The sequence below is a fragment of the Rhinichthys klamathensis genome, unplaced genomic scaffold, assembly GCF_029890125.1.
Source record: "Rhinichthys klamathensis goyatoka isolate OS25496 unplaced genomic scaffold, OSU_Roscu_1.1 h1tg000223l_1, whole genome shotgun sequence".
NCBI lineage: Eukaryota > Metazoa > Chordata > Actinopteri > Cypriniformes > Leuciscidae > Rhinichthys > Rhinichthys klamathensis.
This window is the reverse complement of record NW_026606747.1, coordinates 4,553,561-4,576,547: the sequence shown is the minus strand read 5'-3', so window position 1 is coordinate 4,576,547 and position 22,987 is coordinate 4,553,561. Positions and strand designations below refer to the sequence as shown.

At 39.5% G+C, this 22,987-nt stretch overlaps 1 protein-coding gene across 1 annotated transcript; it reads right to left on the bottom strand.

Moving 5' to 3' along the window:
- Positions 1-20,272: 20,272 nt before the first annotated feature.
- On the bottom strand, positions 20,273-22,216 carry LOC130097749 (uncharacterized). Its single transcript, XM_056264698.1, has 6 exons — positions 22,072-22,216; positions 21,706-21,799; positions 21,108-21,234; positions 20,787-20,998; positions 20,447-20,564; positions 20,273-20,358 (listed from the first exon to the last, which is right to left on the bottom strand). The coding sequence occupies exons 1-6, from the start codon at positions 22,128-22,130 to the stop codon at positions 20,315-20,317; spliced, it is 654 nt and encodes a 217-aa protein (XP_056120673.1). The 5' UTR covers positions 22,131-22,216; the 3' UTR covers positions 20,273-20,314.
- Positions 22,217-22,987: the final 771 nt, after the last annotated feature.

The window sequence follows — 22,987 nt, the reverse complement described above, 5'->3', positions numbered from 1 at the left end:
GTCAACAGGTGCTTCATTAAGTTGGAGTTGCTAACACAAGACGTAGACAAATGTTTCGTTCTGGAACATAATGTGCACTCGACGTGCACATTTTTACCTTTAACCTCAGTGAGTTTGAAATAGTGCCGATATTTCCATCTGGAAAAGGCTGTTTTGCTGCTGGAGTCCTCCTCACTCTCCATCTCTCTGTGTGTCCTCCTGTAGCACTAAACAGTAAACACCCGCCACTGTGAATGCGGAAACACCCACCTACCCAATTTCTCTGATTGGCTGAAGACGTAATCTTACTATACATCAGCCAATGAATTATCTCATCCTCCCTTCTCTCATGACAACACACGCACGAGTCCTATCATGAAGTTTAAAAAAAAAGTTCATTGTGCGACTAGAGTAACGTGCAGTAACGGGGTGTCGGCAATGATAACGGCGTTATAGTGACAGTCAAAGTAATTAGTTAGATTACTCGTTACTGAAAAAAGTAACGGCGTTAGTAACGCCGTTTATTTCAACGCCGTTATTCCCATCAGTGCCAGTCAGCAGTAGGGGACATACTCATGATGAGGGAGGTTTCTGTGTTGCATAGCATGTTTTTGAATTTGGGGGTGGAGCTATCAAGATATGGGTGTGATCATTTTGGGTGGGGGGCGTGTGTCCGTTGCTGATGTGAAATAGCAACATCGTTTCTAAGAAATCGCATACTGCACCTTTAAATCAGTTGTTCTCAAATTTGGAGAAATATATGCTACCTTCCAAATTTGAAGTCTTCATGAAACAAAACTTTTTTACATTATTTTCCTGTTATCTCTGTAAAGCTGCTTTGAAACAATCTGTATTGTAAAAAGTGCTATATAAATAAATGTGACTTGCGAAACATCAAAGGCCAAATAGCTCATAATACTGGTTTTAATTTATCTTAGGCACATAGATGGAAACCACAAACTTGTGAGATGGAGGATGGTGTTCCATGTTGATGGTTTCAGTCGTACCATTTAAGGCTGGGTATTGACACAAATTTCACAATTCGATTCGATTTCGATTCACAAGCTCGCAATTCGATTCGATTCAATATTGATTATTTTGGATATCAGGTGCAATACATGGCAAATTTTATCAAGAAAAACAAATCTCTTAATGCTGTAAACTATGGGAGTCAGTTGTAGCCCACTATGCTTCATTAGCCTACTGTAATATTGAAGGTAAAAATTAACTGATTTGTAGCTATACAAACACTTAAATTACACTTTTATTTATTTTTATAATAATAAAGTTATATGAAATATATACATTTAAATGGTGGCTGTCATAAAAACTTGCCAGATTTATTCAAACATGCATTAAATATCGAAGAACATTAAAAATGATAATGAATATGTAATATGGTGCATATATTTAGCAAAATGCTCCACTTTAGAGTTAATATTTCTAGCCGACTAACGAGTTTATGGTCACATATGGTTTTTCTGAGGTAAATGTGACGTTACATGACATTGTTTACAAGTTGTTTTACTCACGTCTTTCCACGGTTGAAACACTGATTGAGCGATTCCATGTGACATGATACGGATTTCGATAAGTTGTACTCTATCTTTTAACGTTCATTCATGTTTATTTGGCGCTGTAACTGGTATTAATAAGGCAGAAGAGGAGATCATGTGTGCTCCGCGCTGCTGCTTCTGGGCTGAACTGAGCCAGAGCGATCTCACGCCACAGCGCCAAAACGGTATTTATGTTTTTGAATTTCGTAAGAAAATGGACGTAATTTGAAATTTGAGACTTTATTTAGTATCAATAGTAACAAAGCACAAAGATTATTGCGATTTATTGGATGGGATGAGTGCTACAATGTTCCATTCATTCATCAAATGAAAACAGGATGACTAATCGATTCTTGAGATTTAAGAATCGATATCGGTTCGTAAAAATGAGAATCGATTAATATCAAGAAATCGATATTTTTTACCCAGCCCTAGTACCATTATCTACCTTGCTTGTCTAGACAACAACAGAGCCTCTAGTGTTTTGTCAGAATTCATTGCTGGTGTTCAGAACTTCAGAATGCTATCTAGGGTGAGGTGTGATCATGGCCTTGAAAACACTGGTGTTGCCCGTTTTATGCTTTACAGGTTATGATTAAACAGTCATAGTGTTATCACTGGCAGGTCAGTGCATAATCAAAGAATTGAGAGGTTATGTGCAGAGCTAAATCGAGTAGTGTCATTTAATTTTGTTAATCTTTTCAACTTTATGGAGGAGCATGGTGTGTTAGATTCACTTAATGAGCTTAATTTATTTTGTCTTCACTATATTTATTTGCCACGAATTCAAAGAAGTGCTGCTGAATTTCAGAACCAGTGGAATAACCATGGTCTATCAACTCAAGGGGGGCAAACTCCTCTTCAGCTGTGGCAAAGGGGCATAGTCAACAATGCAGGAATGCATAACCCAAGTATGAATGGTGTTGATGACAACATAACACTCTCAGACTTACAGACAAATAACAATGTTGTTGTTGTTCCATCAATTAACATTACCATCAGTGACACAACAATGCATACACTTGAGCAGACCTTTGATCCATTTGAAGATAATGGAAATCATGGTATAGATTTGTTTTGCAACCTTGTGCAATTTCTAGAAGAAAGGCATTCCTAAAATCATATGCATGCATAAAAAGGAACCAACCCCTCCCCCCTCAACAGACATGTGATTCGACAAATAGACTAACAGCACATTCAACCGAAAAGTTCAACCAAATAATTATTTACTGTAGATGTGTACTCCACAGAAAAATTAGCACATTGACATTCTTTGTGATAGCTTTAATACAATTTTTGTCATAGCTTTTATGTTGATAGTTTTAGTTTTCTTCCATTTAATTGATCGTTGCTGTGTAAGGGATAAGACCTTTATCAATGTGGTTCTGTGAGCTGAAAGCTCTGTTTACATTTTACATCCTTGTGTCTTTAAATGTTTTTTAAAAAAACAAAACAAATGATTAAACATGTAAAACTATGAAATCAAATTGACTGAACTATTATTTATTTTAACATTTGATGTCCTTTGTCGAATAGGACGATTAACAACGTCAACATTAATACAACATCAGTACAATCAGCAGGACTCAGGAGACATGTATTGCACATACATTGACCCACATAAAAAAAAATTAAGCAGTGTATGACAAGTTTTAAATCTTGATTAAAAGAAACTCAAGACTTGTTTACTATATCTGGCAATTCAGAGGGGTCTAAACCACTTGTACATTTTATTAGTCTTAGAATCTTTCTGTTATGAGATACATTTTTATTAAATATTGTTGGAGAATTTTGAGAATTATTAAATTGATAAAGGCTAAAGAAATATAAAAGTTTAAGGCTTTAAAATAGAAATAAGTAAATAAATATAAATATAAAATAATAATTTATTATAAAAAGGAGTAAAATACTGCATTAGTGTCAACATAATGACAGTACGCAGATAGGTTTTAGAAAGCCATGCCCAGTGCATCTTACTAATAGTTAATGTCATTACAGTTTTTGTGTGTTACTTTAGCATGCTTACGAAGCCAGACTTTCGTACCAAAAATACAACTCAAAAGTGTGATTGTTGGTCCATGAATTGCAAAATTGCGCCTCCAGGTCACAACTTAAGCAAGCAACAATATCAAGTTCCAAAAGAAGAGAAGATTAATGAAATAAAAAGCAAAAACCTAAAAAATACATGGTGAACAACACAGTTCAACAATTCATCAGTGAACTTATTGAAAACAAGCTTCTGTAAATTCTGTTCGTTGTCAAGATTACTAGCAACATAATGGCAACAAATACAGTGCCAAATTCATTTAAGTCTGCAATAGGTTAAAGCGTTAGTTCACCCAAAAATGTAAACTCTGTCAGTAATTACTCTCCCTCATGCTGTTCCAACCCCGTAAGACTTTCGTTCATCTTCGGAACACAAATTAAGATATTTGTGATTAAATCTGAGAGCTGGATCACTCCTCCATAGACTACTGTAATTGAAACTTGCCGGCCCAGAAAAGTTAGTAAAGACATCGTTAAATTAGTCCAAGTGACCACAGTGGCTCAACCTTGAGGGTGAGTAATTACTAACAGAATTTTCATTTTTGGGTGAATTAACCCTTTAAGTTTTTTTGCCTTCACTTAACTTTCTGAAAATCTGAACTGTTCTTAGTAACATTTTACCACTTTACACGTGTTAAAGATACAATGAAAGTGGTTTTCCTGAAAGTCTCTGTAGGTGGTGTGCAGTGGTAACTTAAAAAAATTGATGCAGGTGTTTGCAATGGGCAGTTTAGAGTTAATTTATGCATCATGCTCTTGGTGAAGAAATTCAATTGAAGCTTGTGGAGAGAAGCCAATTGGTGGAACAGTACTGGCTCCAGTGGCAAAGGCAAGAATTGTTTCCAGCTTCTTGATCTAGAGAAAAAGCAACATTAGAAATCAGATTTTGAAAAACTGCATGCATCACTAATCTTAACTGATATACAAATGACAAGATACAGTGCATTATCAATTACGAATGAGAAGACATTTCAGCTTATACAAATGCTTTTAAATTTTACCCTCTGCATCTGTAAGGTAGTCTCTCTAGAAAGGAATAAAAACTTCTTCAGTACGCCTTCTATTGCTGCCAACTGGAGATAGGCGAATGGTAAAAAGGCTATCAACCAGATCAGCTGTGAGGGTTGTAGGAGACCAGCATAGAAGGGGGCGAAAACTCTCCAGGTGAGCTTGTATTTTGTCCAGTACACCAAGTGTTCTCAGTCCATCACGGAATCTTGGTAAAAATCAGTTTAAGTTGACAGTTGTTTTAATTGGTGACTTAAGTTGACAAAAAAAAAAAAAAGTTCGCTTCCGAAGGGAACTCGCACTGCATCTGAAATCACTATCAAATCACATTGACCGGCGACAGCCCGTGAATCATTAGCGTGAATGATTAACGTGCGACAAGGAAATATATAAGGCCGCCTTGCAAACATGACAAATCATCTCATCGTCTTCAGGGACTGTTTGTATGAAACGCTACTCAAGTTACGTCAGAAAAGGTAAGAGTATGAAACGCACAGCAAAGGCAGATTGTTTTCGTAAGTGTGCCGACCCGTGTCCGAGGTTTCTGACACCGGCTGACACACACGAGCTGTGCGTTTTTTTTGCCTGGTAGAAGAGCACGCACGGGAGGTTCTCGAGGGAGCCCTCTGTGCAAACTGCGAGCGTTTTTCTCTTAAAACGCTCCGCTCTCGTCTGGCCCTCTTCTCGAGTGAAGGGGGCTTAGCGTCTGGTCCTCATGGTGCAGGGGACGACTTACGTCATGGGGTTCCCAGATGGAGCTCGTCGATCCCCTCAGATGATTCGACGGCTGACGAGGGCGAACTGCAGGTCGATGTGGAAGATTACTCACCGACTGTTCCTGCAGTTGCGGCTCTTCAGGACGTGCAGGAGATGGTTGAGGAGGTTTATGATCAGGTATATCCTGAACCTCCTCAGCCACCCTGCCCCGTGTATGCAGAGCTGGTGGATGTGATGGAGCGTGCTGCTGATAGGCTGCAGTTGCCTTGGCAGCACGCTAGAGGAGAGACCGCTCGCGGTAGGCTCGATGATCGGTTTCTCCCCGGCCATACACCACCAGCTCAGGTGAGCCTTCCATTCCTTCCTGATCTTCACTTGGAGATCGAGAAGGCATGGAAGAACCCATACTCTGCCCGTATTCACCAACATCAGCGGGCCAGTTTCGCTGATGTTGAGGGGATCGGAGAGCATGGGTACGTGTCAATGCCGCCCATTGACGAGACGTTCTCGAACTATCTCAGATCTGGCTCTCCGGGCTACCAAGCAAACCGCCGCCGCGATCGGGCGGTAGCACAAACGCACACTGTGTCGGTAATGGATAACCTCCTCGGAGGGTCACGAAATCTGCCCTCTCTCCTCTGACCCCCAGGCGTTCATTACATCAGGCCTGGGGATGGGCCTATGATGAGAACTATGTTCTGATGGCCCACCTAGGCTTGGTAAGTGGAAACGCCCCTTTCAGGCATGTAAAGTGGCGGATCCCAGGTTCGTAAAGAACTATATGGCGAGTCTTCACTTTGCACGCCGCAGGTGAGCTGCTGCTGGTCTTTACAAAGAGTATTTTTTGTGATCAAAAATAATATTGAATTGTTTCTGTATAGAGTTATGGGGTCATGTAACAGGCAAGGTAATAAGGTAAGAGAACTTTATTGGATTATCAGGGCCCTGAAGTTCCCCGTTAGGTGGCCAGAACGATAACTATGTTAGCCTTTGGGCTTTTAGCCACCTCAGGCTAGAGTAGTTGGTCCCTCTAAAGGATGTTTTACTTAGAGTGGTGACTGACGCTAGAGCTTCAGATAGATCTTATGTCTGGCCCATGGGACCGTTTTGACTTCTCTGAGTATTTCGCCCCTTGAGCTCTGTTGAGTTTTCATTAGATACGATATTCTTTAGTAGGCTGTGGCTCCTCCGAGCCCTCAGATAGATCTATGCTTACAGATTGGCCCTCACCAGGGCCGCCTCTGTAGCTGGCCTAGGCTGGGCCAGGGATATTAGAGGCGTTCTGCTAAAATTTAGCATTTCTTCCCCTTAACTCGGTGAATGAGGTTTCTGGCATCCCTGTATAAACAGCCTCCTCCCATGGCGTATGTTGTACTCCCCTTGTTTTTAAGGGTGCTAAGCTCTCTTGCTGAGTACACTGCTGTGGGCAATGTGATTAGGCACCAGGATGCTGTAGGCGCTGTGTAAACAGCTTATCTGCCAACGAAGGCTGCGCCATCAGGTAGTAGGCCTCAGCAGGCCTCCTTGAATGGGCAGCCCCCAAGAGGGCGCTGTAGGCCAGCTTACTTCTCGTGGTTGGCCTTGGTGGTTCGGGCAGTTGACTCACCGATGGGTAGTAGGCCTTAACCCTCTGGGGTCTGAGGTGTTTTTGGGGCCATTTGGATGTTCTGTGATGCCCTTACATTTGTGCTTTTTTCAGTTATTTATAAACATGTTAATGGCAAAGGTGTAAATTCACTCTATATAGCACAAACAGGGCTACCATAATCTGTGAGCAACTTGTATGTACATTGTTTGTATTTTTAAGAGAATATTGTTTATGCGTGGTTATTGAAAAAAATTAAAATGAAAGCTGCTGAAATAAGACCACAAAACAAATACTAAATATGTGTCCACAAGACTTTTGACAAATGGATGTTGACGCTTCGAGTTCTGGCTTCAAAATGATCTGAAAATCATCCTTCCTAATCATTCACATAAACCAATAGATTGTTTTAAATTGTGAAAAACATTTTTTTGTTTGCCAAGGCAATATGCAGATGGGCGGAACGGCCCAACCCCTATCATGAATATTAAGTGGTTCTCAGACAGTGACCCTACATAATAATGAGCCTTTCATTCAGGGGTGTCACACAAGAAATAATGCAAGGACAATATATATATATATATATATATATTGTCATTGCATTCTTTCTTGTATATATATAGCCTAAATATATATATATATATATATATATATATACACACACACACACACACATATATATATATATATATATATATATATATATATATATATATATATATATATATATATATATACAAACAATCAAAATATAAATGAAAGCCAAAAGCACATTTTTAGTCATACCTGGAAACAAATTCTAGTCAAATGCTATATGGGCCATTCTACAGAATCTTGAAAAGAAAATAGTCTTTTTCCATAAATGTCTTATAAAGTATTATTTTTTAAAGTAGACCAATACAATAAAAATAAACCAGTCGCATTTCAAAGTCGTTCGCGAAATGACCGCCAGGTGGCGCAAAGGGACATTTATCAAAACGTAAGTGGGGCTAATGTCAATTAACAGTAAGGATGAAATTCTACAAGTTATGGTAATTTGCAAATAAGCCTACAACAAACATTTATTTTTAAACAAATATTTTTAAATATGCAACATGCACGTTTAAACAACAAACAATACAATCTGAACCAGCGCTTCTGCTCCTGTATTGAGACATGCAGCGCGTTGCAGTTACGATCCGGGTTCCAGTGGCCTTAATACATTCACGGCTTTTTAAAATGTCACAAAGCGTTTTGAGATGGTTTTGAATGAAATATTGAAGTTTATAATTAGGGTATTTTGGCACACCACGCCGAGTGGCTATGCATTATTCTAAAATCTGGCTTTATTCTGGCATGTTGAATTAGAGTTTGACAAACGCGGCGGCGCGTTCATTTGAATTTATTTTTCTCATAACAGCTAAAAGAACTTACTGCGTAATTGTTGGTCATACAGATAAGATATCATCTTTTAAAACTGTAAAAGGTCTACTTTTATTCATGTAGGCTAAAGTAGGCCTACACTCACAGGCTAACGACAAAACGTTTTCTCGCTCATGACAAACAAACGTTTGGGCATTTCTCAGTGAGAAAATTCATAGCCGAGTGGTAGAACTTACGGTTCGATCATCAAGATGACACGGGTTCAAATCCCGAACAAACATGGTCTATTGTAAATTTTATATTTATTAATGCAGAGAGATTTGTGTAGCTCTAAAACTCTGGTACACCATACAGTTTTTTGCTTATATTTATAAAATAAAATTACCATGCATTTCCATTTTACACTAAGGAACAATAGTATCCAACAGAACGACTTTGCATCTGTACCAATCGTATGAGGCCAATCGTAATTTCAAAAGCAGTTCTGTAAAAAAAGTAATTTTATATATATAGCCAATATATATATATATATATTTTATTAGGCCTATTATTATTATTTTTTTGATTCCCTACAACCTAGAGTTTTTAAAAACATGGTTTTAAGTAAAGTGTGATTTGCCAGGGGGACGGGGATTTCCTTCTGGTCTAAACATCCCTGCTTCTGCTGAATTATTTGAATCCCCACACCCCTCCCTCCACAGTAATCAATGCTATAGGCTACTTCACCAATAGACCATATCAAATATAAAATAGAGATATGCAACAGAACAAGCACGTTTAAACAACGATAAACAATAAAATCAAAACCAGCGTTTCAGTTGTCCATAGTTCAAGTGGCCTTAATGCATGCACGGCTTTTCAAAATTTCACAAAGCGTTTTGAGATTATTTTGAATGAAATATTGAAGTTTATAATTAAGTGTTTTGGCAGACCACGCCGAGTGGCCCTATGCATTTTTCTAAAATCGGGTTTTATTCGAACTTTTGCTAACGACAAAAGTTTATCTGTCGTCTCTGTCTCCGGGAACTGCGCGTCACAAAAATGAACCGAAAGCCACTTCAGCTCAGTCACTATAAGAAATCGGCTCTGTCTAATGCCTTTAAATGTCTAAATATTCAGGCTAATAAATGTTATCTGATTATGTAATCCATATGAAAACGAGAGGTACAGAGGATCTACTCAAACATGTAGCCTATGTAAGCGCTTCCCAATGAGAAAATGACAAGGGTGAAAATCTCGCTCTAATGAAATGTAGCAGGCTAAATCGCCCTGAATTAAAATGTAAAAACAGATCAAATAATGTATTTGTCGAAATGTTGCGATATTGTTTCATTTAAGTTCATAATTATTCTATAGGCCTACATGTTATTTAATTTAGCAGCATTACCACGAAGCACCGTGGTTCGATATTTATTTGAATAATAAAAAAAATAATAAAAACTTAATTCACAAATTGCATGCCTGGTTGAAAGGATCCAAAGATCCCTGTAGAATTTAATATTAAGTTGAACATTTTGTTCATGACAACAAATGAACATGCGTTTTTTCAGATTATATTTAGTTTTGCTTGGAAAAAGCTGGCCCAAACCAGTTTTATTTCATCAATTATTGAAATAATGAAATATTTAGTAATAAACTTTTATGACAGAAAATTCACTAGGCTACATGTAACTTAAATCATTTAATTCCTTCATTATCAACACTGTCTAGAATAGCGATTTAAGTGTGAATTACGACTTCTCTTTGTGTTAAATCAGCCTCAGACTCCGATAGCCTGTGGGGGGTTGGGGGACAGTTCAGTGCTGTGCGCGCAGGACAATAGGCCTAGGTGTTAATGTTCCTCTTTCATATGGAGAGCGAGGGAGACTAAATAAACTTGTTAAAAAGAGATTCAGCGCGAGAGAGGCAAAGAAAAACGCATGTTTTAATTTAATTATGTTGCTTTGGACAATTTTCGTTTTGTAGGCCTACTGTTTTAATTGTTTAATGTCATTTATTTGGCAATACAAATTTAAAATGTCGCAAGAATAATATTAGCCTAGTGTTTCTTATTTTGCATCGCAAAAGAAATAAACTCTAAACCCGATGCAACCCTGTTTTAAATAAAAAAAAACACTTTATTTAAACCTTGAAATGTTCGAACTTGGTTTCAAACTTAAGTAATTTTAGTGTTCTTTTACATTACACAATAATTTAGCAGACTAAAGACGAGCTTCTTCATTTTCATTTTCTGATGCAATCGGCTGACAATCTTCCTTCATCAGTTTGTGTCCTTTGTGCAGCGGCTGCGGTTCTACTGGAATGTAGCAAATTTATGTTGTAATGATAATTAAACAAAACTCTTGACTTTAAATAAGTAAACAGTTATAAACAGTTAGCTATTTAAGCATCAAGAAGGTAAAATATAAACGCTGTTGGCCAACATCGGTTAACAACATGTATGCCACATTGAGATTCGATCTCGGGTCGATTGAAGCTCCCTGAAGCTCGTGTTGATGCGTTGATCACTGAGCCACCGTTTGTACGCTGTTAGAGTTAAAGTCTTATGCTTTTGTAAAGCTTCATTGATGTAGCCTAAATGTTTTTATTGCAATGTTTTATGTTTTCATTATTTATTCAATTTCATTTCAGTATTTCAGCCTAATTTCAGTATTGTGGTAATGAATTATTTTAACTACGTTTCACTTGTTGAATTCATCTGCTACCAGCTTTCAATCGCTCTGAATGAGCAGCAGATTACGCATTAGAGAGAATAAACGAACACTTTTCAGAGTCTATGATTGTAGCGCCTCTTAGCGGTAAAAGGTAGCAAATACACCCCACATTTTACCGCCGCGGTGGAACGGCTGATGTGGGCGTTGTCATGGCTTTCCTCTACATTTGCGTTTGAATAGCGCGCGTTCTCCGTGGGCGTGTCAGATTAACGCGTAATGAAGTGTAATGAGCTGGGGAAAAAAATTCTGACAGCACTCTCTTTTCATACAGATTACATAAACTGAGAATATTTGTTTTTTATATAAATTACTTCATTGAAAAGAAGAGAATTCAAGCTTCATAAAGAAAAATCTCTCGTGCCTGTGTGACAAGTATTTGCAGAGTTAGAGTTAATTTTTCGGACGCGTTTCAGAATGGACTGCACTGACAGAGAGAAGGCAAAACTCGCATCATGTTTATTTTTCTTCATTTGACAAAAAGCACAACACTTTGTTTTTATTGTGAGTATACAGAAAAATAATATACACTAAACAGGATCGACTGATGTATAACACTTACATGTAAGATTAAAATCAACAGAGTATTTTGAGTCTCTTTTGCACTGATAAGAAAAAAAGTCTGCCTATCGCGCCGGCGCGATAGCCGACCCCAGGGGGTTAAACAGGCCTCCTCGGAGGTGAGTCCTGTGGGTGGGCCCAATAGTTACGTTGGTGTAGTATGGTTCCCAACAGTGTTCCTTTCTAGCAAAATTGTCACCCGGACTCAGCTACCAGTTGCTATCAGGTAGTAGGCCTCACCAGGCCTCCCTGAGGGTGAGTTCCCCACGTACTATCATTATCAGGTAGTAGGCCTCACCAGGCCTCCTTGTGAGTGGTTCCCTAGCGGTGCTGGGTTCAGGAAGCTAGTGGCCTCTTGCTATCATTTCAGCTGGCCTTATCAGGCAGCTGCTGAAGGCGAGCTTGCGCCCTGGCTCAACTAAAGTGTTCATTCTCTGCTACTGGTTCCCTCCCGGAACCTCTTTCCTGCCTACAGCCTGGTTTTGCCTACCAGGGGGACCATATGCTCCCCTCATTGAGGGTCACTATGAGCACGCGGACTCCTGAGTCTGGTCAGACGGTCGTAGGCCTCTCGTGAGGCCTCCCAGTTAGATCAGTCCTTAGGCCTTCACAGGCCTCCTCAGTGTTTTGAAACACAGACACTGGGTTGATCCGTGGATCGAGTAGAGAAACTCAGAATCACACTCACCGGGATATCCCGTCTCTGAGATACGGGCCGAGCGGTTCACTGCCAGCTTCGCAGTCCCTCGGGTTGGATGCCTTACCTAAAGGGATATTCCAGAGGCTCTGTCTTCGGACAGACAGGAAGTGGCCAGACTAAGTGTCTATGCAACTGACGCCAGGTCAGGCCGTCCTGGTGGCATTTCGGGGTGAGTACGTTCCCCTGAATAGTGATTGGCTGGGGTTCCTTCGGGTTCCCTAGCCACATTCCCTAGAAGGGACCCCTTCTAATTGAAGTTGTGGTCCTAGGCCTTTGAGCAGGCCCAGGTAGGCCTTTCATTTAACTATGTTTATGGAGGTTTTCCTGTGAGGCTTATAGCTTGGGCTATGACCATAGGGAATGATGTCACTGACAGCCCAGTGTGACCTGAGGGTGAGTGGTTCTAGCATTTCATTTGAATTTGCTGGTTCGGACAGTTGTCACTGCCTAAGGGCATGCACTCCCCTTAGCATGGCGGCGTGGATATATCGTTCCCCAAAGCGTCATTCGACGCAGTGCGAGTTCCCTTCAGAAGGGAACGTCTCAGATTACGACTGTAACCTATGTTCCCTGAGAATAGGGAACGAGACACTGCGTCGGGGCCTGCCTGCCGTACAGTCCCTTCAGACCATAAGGTGATTTGTCATGTTTGCAAGGCGCCCTTATATACTTCCAGGTCGCACGTTAATCATTCACGCTAATGATTCACGGGCTGTCGCCGGTCAATGTGATTGACGTGATTTGATAGTGATTTCAGACACCTGTCGCGCCTGAGGCGTTCCCCAAAGCGTCATTCGACGCAGTGTCTCGTTCCCTATTCTCAATGACTTCCATTGTAGAAAAAAATAATAATACAATGGAAGTCAATGGGTGCTTCAACTGTTTGATTACCAACATTATTTAAAATAATCTTCATTTGTGTTCAGCAGAAGAAAGAAACTCATACAGGTTTGGGACAACTTGAAGGTGAGTAAACAATGACAAAATTGTCATTTTGGGGTTAACTATCCCTTTTAGTCTGTATTTTCGTATTCGTATTTTCCATTAAAATATAGATACATATCTAACTAGGTTTTAGCATTATGCCTTTAATATTATTAAAATGTGCCGGTGCATTGACTCAGCTGCATATTTAGTCTGTCTGTTCAATGAATTACCTGGTATCCAAGTTATTATTTAGGCCCTTGTAAATAGAGGGCTAGAAAATCAGCAATGCTTGATCAACTGGACCACGGTATAGATTTGTTTTTATTTTTTTATTCCCGTGAGTCATACCGCTCTCTCTTGTCTCTCTCCCTTACTCAGTGTGTGAAGCTGCTGGACATGAAGTCCAGGCAGACGGCCCGTATGAAAGGGTTCCGGACCAGAGCCAAAGAATGGGCAAAAAAAGTCCCGCAATCAGGCAAAGATTTTTGACAACAGTGCCCTGCTGGTAATAAACATTTTGTCATTCTCTTTTGGTCAGGCATTTCAGGTTCCTGTCAACATTACAGAAATATAGAATTGTATTTACATTGTGCAAGGAAGCAGCAACTATGATAATGTCATGCAGTTATGTGTCATGATGTCATCAACTCAACTGCATTTGCAATATTTCAGATAATAATGAGCTAGTCCATGTACAAATATTAAAACAATACACAGAATTTAGCCTTGCCTACAACTTGTATTCATTCAGCCCCAGTATCCAAGGCCACTTTACACTAAGAGGTTTTTCTTTTTGTTTACTGCACTGTAAAAAAAACTGTGAAATGCATTGCAGCACAGTGTCGGTAGGTTAAGTCACTTGCTGATGCAGGGGCAGTACAGAATCTTTTATTGAGAAAGTTTGATTTCTTACAGGAAAAGATACATTTGCATATGCCTCAGTTACTCCAGAAAGGACATTCACCCTTATAAAAACCCATTCTAACTTTTTTAAAGACAGCGTGTATGTTTACAACAATAAAAACGTCTTTCTAGCCTTTGTAACCCTGTCTTAGAAATCTCTGTTTGTTTGCTTATTGTTTTTCTATGTTAAGGTGGAGAAACTGAAGGCCCTTGGGTGCTCTCCCTCCTGCTGTGGGGAAAGTACAGACCACAAAACAAAAAGTGGATGGCCCAGCTCCAGTGCCCCTTCGAGCTGCCAGTGGTAGCGCATGCGGTCCTGGAGAAGATATTGTGCCTATTTGAAGGTTTTTTAGAAGGTAGGTCACATCACAACATCAGTACATTCATGACTCTCTATTAAGATTGATCCTGTATTGTGTACCTATCCAGTTGGATCTGTGTGAAAAATGATCTGTACTGACAATTAAAACTATCTAGATTGCTGGTGGTGGGTAATTTTGTTCTACTTACCTTTTGTCTTAAACGTTTTATATTTCTTTGGTTTCTCACATTTTGAACCACATACTGCATCTTAAATGTCTTGTTTTATTTTTTTATCACAGCATGTGATCTTGAAAGAGAGGAGGTGGGGCAGCAAGAGAGGACAGGAGAAGATGACGCAGAAAGAGAAATAGATGATGAAGACCAGAGAGGACATGGGGGGCAATGTGAAATAGGAGAGACTGAGTGGAGGGACATGCAGGAGATGGAGATAGAGGAGATAGAAGACAGAGTAGAGAGTGAGAGAGGAGAGATAGAGGCACAGGAAGACAAGAGTAGAGAGTGAGAGAGGAGAGATAGAGGTACAGGAAGACCAAGTGGAGAGACGAGAGATGGAGGGACAGGAAGACTTCGAAGAGCTGGGACTGATGGAGAGAGACAAGCAGAGAGAACAGGCAGAAGAAATGGGGGAAAAAGAGATTGAGGCGAAGAAGAAAGTAGTAGCAGCAAACAGGTAAGTGTCAATACAGAATAGAGGAGGCAGAGCATTAAGGGCAATCTTGACAATGTAGAATATGAGATACAGTAAAGAATGTGCCCATGTACAAAAAGAAGTAGCACACCACACTAGACTCAGATGGTATTTCACAAGTTGCTCTTTTTCTACTTTTTCTTATAACGTGGAGTTATTTGTATGGCAGCAGTTTGGCATCCAGTGTGCCATAATGCAATGTGGCAATGCCCAATGGTGAAGTCATCAGAGAAAGTGTCTACAGATTGTCCTGCATTGCGGTGTACTCGCAAGTATTCACCTGATTTGCAAGGCAGACACCACACACCTCTATTGCAATTCACACATGTTTTTTGTTTCTCTATACAGGAAGTCAGCTGTCAAAATTTCAGCTAAAAGGAAAAGTAAAAGAAGCCAAAACAATGATGATGGTAGGAAAAATGCTATGAAGTATTTTTAATTCAAAATTAATTAAATATATTAAATATTATTTGTTTGTAAATCTGTTTCATTATTTGTTCATTAGGGCTGGGTGTTGGGAAGGACCTCATCTCATCCAATATTTCCATCATCCAAAAGGCCAATCGTTGTATTGTGCAGTTTGCCTTTTCACAACCTTCCACTCAGAAAACTAGTTCGCATTGTCTGGCATTTCACAATAAAAGTTCTGTTTCAGGTTTTGTTGTTGTTTCTCCCTCTCTGAAAACATGGAATTGACTTTGTTACTGGAGTATTTGAGGGTGTATAAATATCTTTCATTTTGTCCTATGACAAAGTTTCATTTTCACCTCATTCTAGCCCCATATATTCAAGCTAGTAAATAAAGCACAAGCATGCCTACATGTACAAAAGTAACCCCAAAAACTTTTAAATACCAAAATAATAGAACATTACACACAAATAGGTACCCCCTATATTCATTTTGAGCTAAACATGTGAGCTTTTAACTTAGAGGCAAAGCATGCTGGGAACTAGAAGTCTGTTGTAACCACTGATTGTAACTCATTCCGTGAATGGGTGTATATGTGTGTATAATAGGCTACATTCACATTTATGGGAACAGGTATGTGCACTATATGTACACAAAGGATAAAACTTTGTGAAAATTACATTTAATGCTATTTTTGTCTTCATTTATAACTATTTAATATGTATCATTTTATAGCCATACATGGTCAATGCATATATTGACAAATATAAGCACTAGTTTCGCATATGTATATGAAAGGTATTATGTAATATATTATTATATTTTGCAGTATATTCCCATATATTTTTGTTCCATAAGGGTAACCTTTTAATCCTTGTAGTACTCAAGGAATATAGCCAGCTTTGGTGTTAAGAATAACCTTACAGCTAAATTTTTTTTTCATAATCTTCGTTCAGTGAATGCATGCATATTATCTTTAGTTCGTTTCTATGGTGGTTGCTATTGATGTTGCTATCGCTGAAACCCATAAACCACATAGCTTGCTTGCTTGCATTACGTACTTCCGCCCGGAAGTATTTTCTTCACAGGCACGCTTTTTTTTAATGATATCTTCAACATTTCTCCACAGAAAAACAAATTGATAACTCAACAATATGTTATGTTCATGTTAAAACTATCACTTTTAATAATTTCTCCTGGGGAAAAAATCACAGCTTTTGGTAGCATAAGGTTATGAAGTGCATTGTGTTGTGGGCGGAGTTTGCGCGATATTCTCCTGTTTTGGCTAAAATATCTGAAATAAACCAACATATCTACTTTTTGTTAACATAGAACATCTAGATGAAGTGTAATTACTAGTTCGGCTGTACTAGATATTTAATATATTCAGTAGATATATCTTTTTACAACCCTATTTTACAATCCTACTTTGCAAACCAGAAGAACTACAACTGTAGTGCTGATTTGTATCATGCTGCATGGTGTGGATATAAGGGAATTGTAGTTTTTAAAACATTAGTGTTTTTCTTACAATTGGAGGTTGTAAATAGTGAGTTGAGAGTATAGTGGGGGGTTTAGTGGGATGGTAAACACATCTATGTAATCAGATTTTAAATATCTAATTGTTAAATGGGGTCAAATTAATTACCCCATATTTTCTCCATATTTGGTTAACTGTCCCCAGTTGTTGACTATACTTGACTATGTTGACTATTAGGTCCAGGGCTCTCTATAACAGTTGGTCCCATATCTGTAGCCCCTTATTGCTGAATTATAAGCCTTCAAACATGCACCGAGGTGAAGTTTCAAAGGTCAGTGTTTCAAAGCTAATTTAGCCAGCAGCCATATCACCCTGTAGCCCAAGACTGGTTGCCCACTGAAGCTAAGCAGGGCTGAGCCTGGTTAGTACCTGGATGGGAGACCTTCTGAGAAAACCAGGTTGCTGCTGGAAGAGGTGTTAGTGAGGCCAGCAGGGGGTGCTCACTCTGTGGTCTGTGTGGGTCCTAACGCCCCAGTATGGTAATGGGGACACTATACTGTCAAAGAGCACCGTCCTTCGGATGAGACGTTAAACCGAGGCCCTGACTCTCTGTGGTCACAAAAAAAAATCCCAGGATGTCTTTCGAAAGAGTAGGGGTGTAACCCCGGCATCCTGGCCAAATTTGCCCAGTGGCCTCTGTACATCATGGCCTCCTAATAATCCCCATATATATATACCAATTGGCTTCATCACTATGTCTCCTCTCCACCAGTAAGCTGGTGTGTGGTGGGTGTTCTGGCGCAATATGGCTGCCGTCGCATCATCCAGGTGGATGCTGCACATTGGTGGTGGTTGAGGAGATCCCCCCTTCTATGTAAAGCGCTTTGAGTGCCAAGAAAAGCGCTATATAAATGTAATGAATTATTATTATTATTATTATTAAAGCACCATGTAGAATCTTCATACTAACATGTTACTCTCCAGGTCACGGCCTTTCCAACAATGTATTTGGTTCAGCTATACAACAAAGTTTTAATTTTCATTTCACGGACACAAGCATCTCAGGTCTAGTTTCAGGGAGCATGCAGGCTCAATATATAAAATTACCTTTTTGTTTGTTTCTGACTGTGTAAACAGATTTACAAGCACGCACACACACACACACACACACACACACACGTTTGTATCCATCTTTGTGAGGACATTCATTGACACAATGCAATCTCTAGGTCCTTACCCTAACCCTACCCATCACAACTAAGTGTCTGACCTGAACCCTGACCCTAAACCTGCCCAAATCCTCATTATAACCTGATCCCTAAAACCAGCTCTTGACCCTCAAACTGAACTGCATCAGTGCCCATGGCATGGGTGAGAAGGTACCATTGACACAGGGGCATATATTGGGATTGTATATGCCCCTTCTGGCATGCTTTAGCTCCTCCAAACCACCTGAATTGTCTTACATGGTCTGGATTATATAATGTAGTAGCCTCAATAGCCGTTAATAGTTGATAATCAGATGGATATGGTCATAACATTTACTTTGCATGGCCTCAGATTACTGAGCTTCTTAAAATGATATTTCAAGTTGGGTTGTTGCTAAAAGGTAAATTGCATTACTGATTGTTAATATTGCCATGTTGTTTGTATTCAAAGCAATCTGACCCAACCCTGCTGAAATGGTGGCTATCAGTGTCTGGACCTTTGCAACGGAGTCCTTAAGGTACTGACAGTGCTGCATCATCTCCTTCACAAGGATCTGCTTTTCTTCCGTCAGCCGTGAGACCAGCATTAGTTGGTCAAAAAGCTTCTTCTTGGCGAGAATGTCTATACCGTCTGAAGGAATGAAAACATCATACATTAATAAACTATTTTGACGATGAGACATTTTAAATAAACACAAAGTTAAATATTAATACAGCACCTGTGTTCTGTTCCTGCCAAGGCCAGATCATGCTCTCTGCAGCTTTGTTGGAGAGTTTCTGCCAACTGAGTGTGTGTCCACAGGATCACCATCAGGTTGTTGGTTGGATCTCTGGATCTCATCTAGCAAGCGCTTCTTTTCTTGGGCAATCTTCTGACGCCTTTTGTTGCGATCTGTAATAAGAGCAAAAACAATGGTATTACAAAAGAGCTGCCATAGCATTTAATGAACAGAAACAATATAACTTCCATCTGCATCACTAAAATTTTCTAATACATACCATTCTGTCTATAAAGGTAGTGCTTCATCTGCCAAATGCTCACAAAGAGTGCTTCGATGGAGATCAACAGCAACAACAGCAACAGACACAATTTAGGGCAACAATTAGGGACCAAGCAACATAGGCGAAGAGACAAAGGCATCTAATCTGTGTGATATCTTTTTTTATCATCACTTTTCAAGAGTCTGTGTTTATGAGAGTCCATAGTCCACAGTCTTTCTTTATGAAAGTCATTGATGGGGGATTATGTCCCCTAGTTATTGCACACATAGAATTTGGTGACGCCATGACCTTTATTGTAGCTCCACCAATAGGCCAAACTTTCAAAGATGAAAAAACCCTGATATCCTCTGAACTGACAGAAGTAACATGTGGTGCTCTTGCGGATTAAGAAAAAAGGTGAAATCCTTAGGTTCATAGTTTTCTACAGATCTAGTTTCTGTTTCCAATGAGAAGCTAAGATACTTTCACCAAGAATGAGAACCAACAAGTGCCTTTTGAAAATATCAGAATTACAAGCGGAGCATGCATGAATGCTGCAAACATGGAGCCTTAAGGCTGATTTATACTTCTGTGTCAGACTCGGACCTACGCCGGAGCCTCTATGCTATAGACTACGCGTTGGTTTTCATTTATACTTCTGCGTCGTTGTCTGCGTTTAATTGAACTAATTGAAGACTTCAATAGTCTAATTAAAGACTTATGACTTGCAAATAGTGTCCATCCCCACATCATAATTTAACATTAATCTACAGCTACATGCATTACAACCAAATTACTCCAACAGTGTGTATGACCACAACACAACTTTGCCCTTACCGCTACTGACCCACTGCTTTATCATGTCATCACTGCAATGCAACTGGTCCTGCATCTTCTGCAGGCTCTCTGATGCATCTAAGGTGTTTTCTACTGTCTGCAAAACGGCAACACACAACACACTGTCATTTCATAAAATACCAAAAAGTACATGTTCCTGCCTGATTTAATATAATGACATATTCGACAACATATACATAGCTTAAGTCATGCCTTTTGGGTGGACTTTAAGCTCAAATTTAACGGTTTAAAATAGTCCATTCTTTTTCAATACATGAACATACCTTTTTGAATCTGTAAGACAAGGCAATGTGGAGGCCATTCTCTTTACGTTAATTCCACCCAATAGCATGGACAGTAAGCATATCAGTTCTTACTGTAAAGAACAATAGAAAAATCACGATAAATTGTAAAATGTAATGTGTACATTTGCAGGGGAGCAGGGGGCAAAGAAGCTTACAAACCTGACTTGGACATATACTTTGTGGTCAGGGCACATCTGGAGAGAAAACTATTGACTTGCTCTACTTCTTCACCAAGAGTGGTCCCGGCACCTTCCTGGTTCCTTGCATTCCACAGAATCTACAGGAAGCAGTGGACTTGTTAAACAGGGTGGACAACAGGGTGATCAATATTGATGCATATCCCAAGGTCACCAGCTGTAGAGGACAGCACATAGGGCCTCATGTACAACTCAAACACACTCCTGGGTTGTTGTTTGGGTCACAACATCATTCATTGTGGTACTTTACTTTAATTGTTGACTACATCACTCTGAAATGTAAAAGTAGTTAAAAGCATCACCTCGCATTTTGTATTGTGGGCTTTGGCATGCATCACGGACAAGCAATGTCTCATTTTCTGAAGAGGTTGAAGATGAGTCAAGGCCTCTGACACCATCTCCAGGTATGGGACATAACGGCAGGTCACATCCATGGCCAAAAATGCAGCACCCTGGAACTCTTTTTGGAGAAACATTGGATATGCAAAGATTTCTCCTCTATACATATTCAGACCTTTTGGAAAAAAGAATTAAGTAGAGAGCACATTGCACACTGAAGAATAGGCTTCAGATGTTTCATCTACAAATATTTTTCATTGGAATTTATCAAGACCAATACCAACCTTTGAGGAGGAATCCATGCCTGCACACAGCAATTTCTACACCTTCTTCATCCAACTTGTTGGCCTGCTTTGATGTCTCTCTTGCTGCTGTCCAGTGGGATTCCCCACACATCGCTCTTCCTGCCGTCTACCAAAGTAAAAAGTAAAAAGTTAAACAGCAGGGCTGCACGCTCAAACACACCAATAATTACAGACTGATTAGATTTTGTATTTGATTGCCTGACCCATCTTCCATCTGCAACTCCCTGGAGTATAACAAACCAATTGAAATTATTTGCCATTTCGCATGCAGGAGGATAATTGCAATAGTCTAACTTTGTCAGAAATTGTGTCAGACATACTGTATGTGCGGCAACCAATACTATAGATATACTGTGCCCTCTGGATTAGAATCTAGTTGCATTTTTTTTCATCCAGCTCTGCAACTTCACTCTTTGTGAAAGTCCGATTGCATCGCTAACCTCAGCAACCTGCCATTGCCATCTCAAAGATTCCCTCATCCGGACACCTAATAAGGCTACAGTGTTTCCAACTTTACTTCCAATTAGTTATAAAATAAGCCAGAGATACCCGCTGCTCAGCCTGATTGAAAACTTACACTCTTGACAGCCCCCCGGACTTCCTCAACAAAACTGGACACCTCAGAGTCTTGGGACAAAAACACTCCATCAAAGAACCCTGGCTCTTCAATCCTACAACAAAATGTATTCTGGATAACCACTGTAGTAAGAAGTTTTACATAATAATAATATTATTATATACATAATAATTACATAATATAAATTGTATTCATATGACACTTATTTTTAAAAACAAGGTTACAAAGTCTAACATGGATATTATATTCAACAGCTACAGTACCAACAGCTTAATTTTAAATAACAAAATGAGAACTATATTATTATGATAATGTTAATAGCAAGTACCTACATTGGCTGTTTTTAAATGTGTACACAAAACTCACTGGTTTGCTTTCTGGAACCTGTAGAGTTTTCTGTTGCCATCCACTGAAACAGCCACCATTTCAGGACTACAGGCTGGACAGACAAATGGCTGCTTTTCCAGAAGTTGGTCCTCTTCAGAGTTGCAGTACACATATTGCAGAAAGCTCCTCTGAAAAGCATCTGAATTCACTTTGCCAGTCTGAAAAACAATTTATAGAACAGCTTTAAATGACAATGAACTACAAGCTCACCCCATTTATGGTTTGTCAATGTACCTTTTTAAACCCAAGAAAGGATGCAATTGGCAATGCTGTCTAATATGGTCTTCAGTTCAGTTAATTTCAGTAACCTGAAATATTACAACCACTTGTGGACCTTGACTTCATATGTGAGTATATTTGAATTTGTGCCCTGTTTGGACTTGAACACCCTTTTTGCCATACTGTCCAGCCTTACAGCTACTTATAATAACAACAAATGCATTTGTCTTTCAGCTTCAAATTTGTACTCACTCTTCCAAACCGCTTTGTTCTCTGGTCCAACATTGCTGTGAAGGCTTTCACTGACATTCCTGGAGCTGTTGTCTTCATAGCTTCAAAGGAATGGAACAGATCTTGGTTGAAAAGTGTCTGTGCTTGCATGGTAGGGGGCCAGTAACCACTCCTTACAAAGTCACTGACTTCTGGAGCCCATTGCTTATTACAATGTTTGCATGTTAGCACCGGAACGTGAAGATTATAACGGCCTGAGAGCACATGAAAGACAAATAACTAACAAGGAACTAAAGTAATATGTTAGATAAACAATTTTTTTTTTACCCAATCCTACCATTTATGCAAACCAGTATGATGGATCTACCAACAGATATTGCAACATCACCAGTGTCACAGGAGCATATATTTTGAGGAAAGGCTGTTGGCAGCAAACAATCTGCAA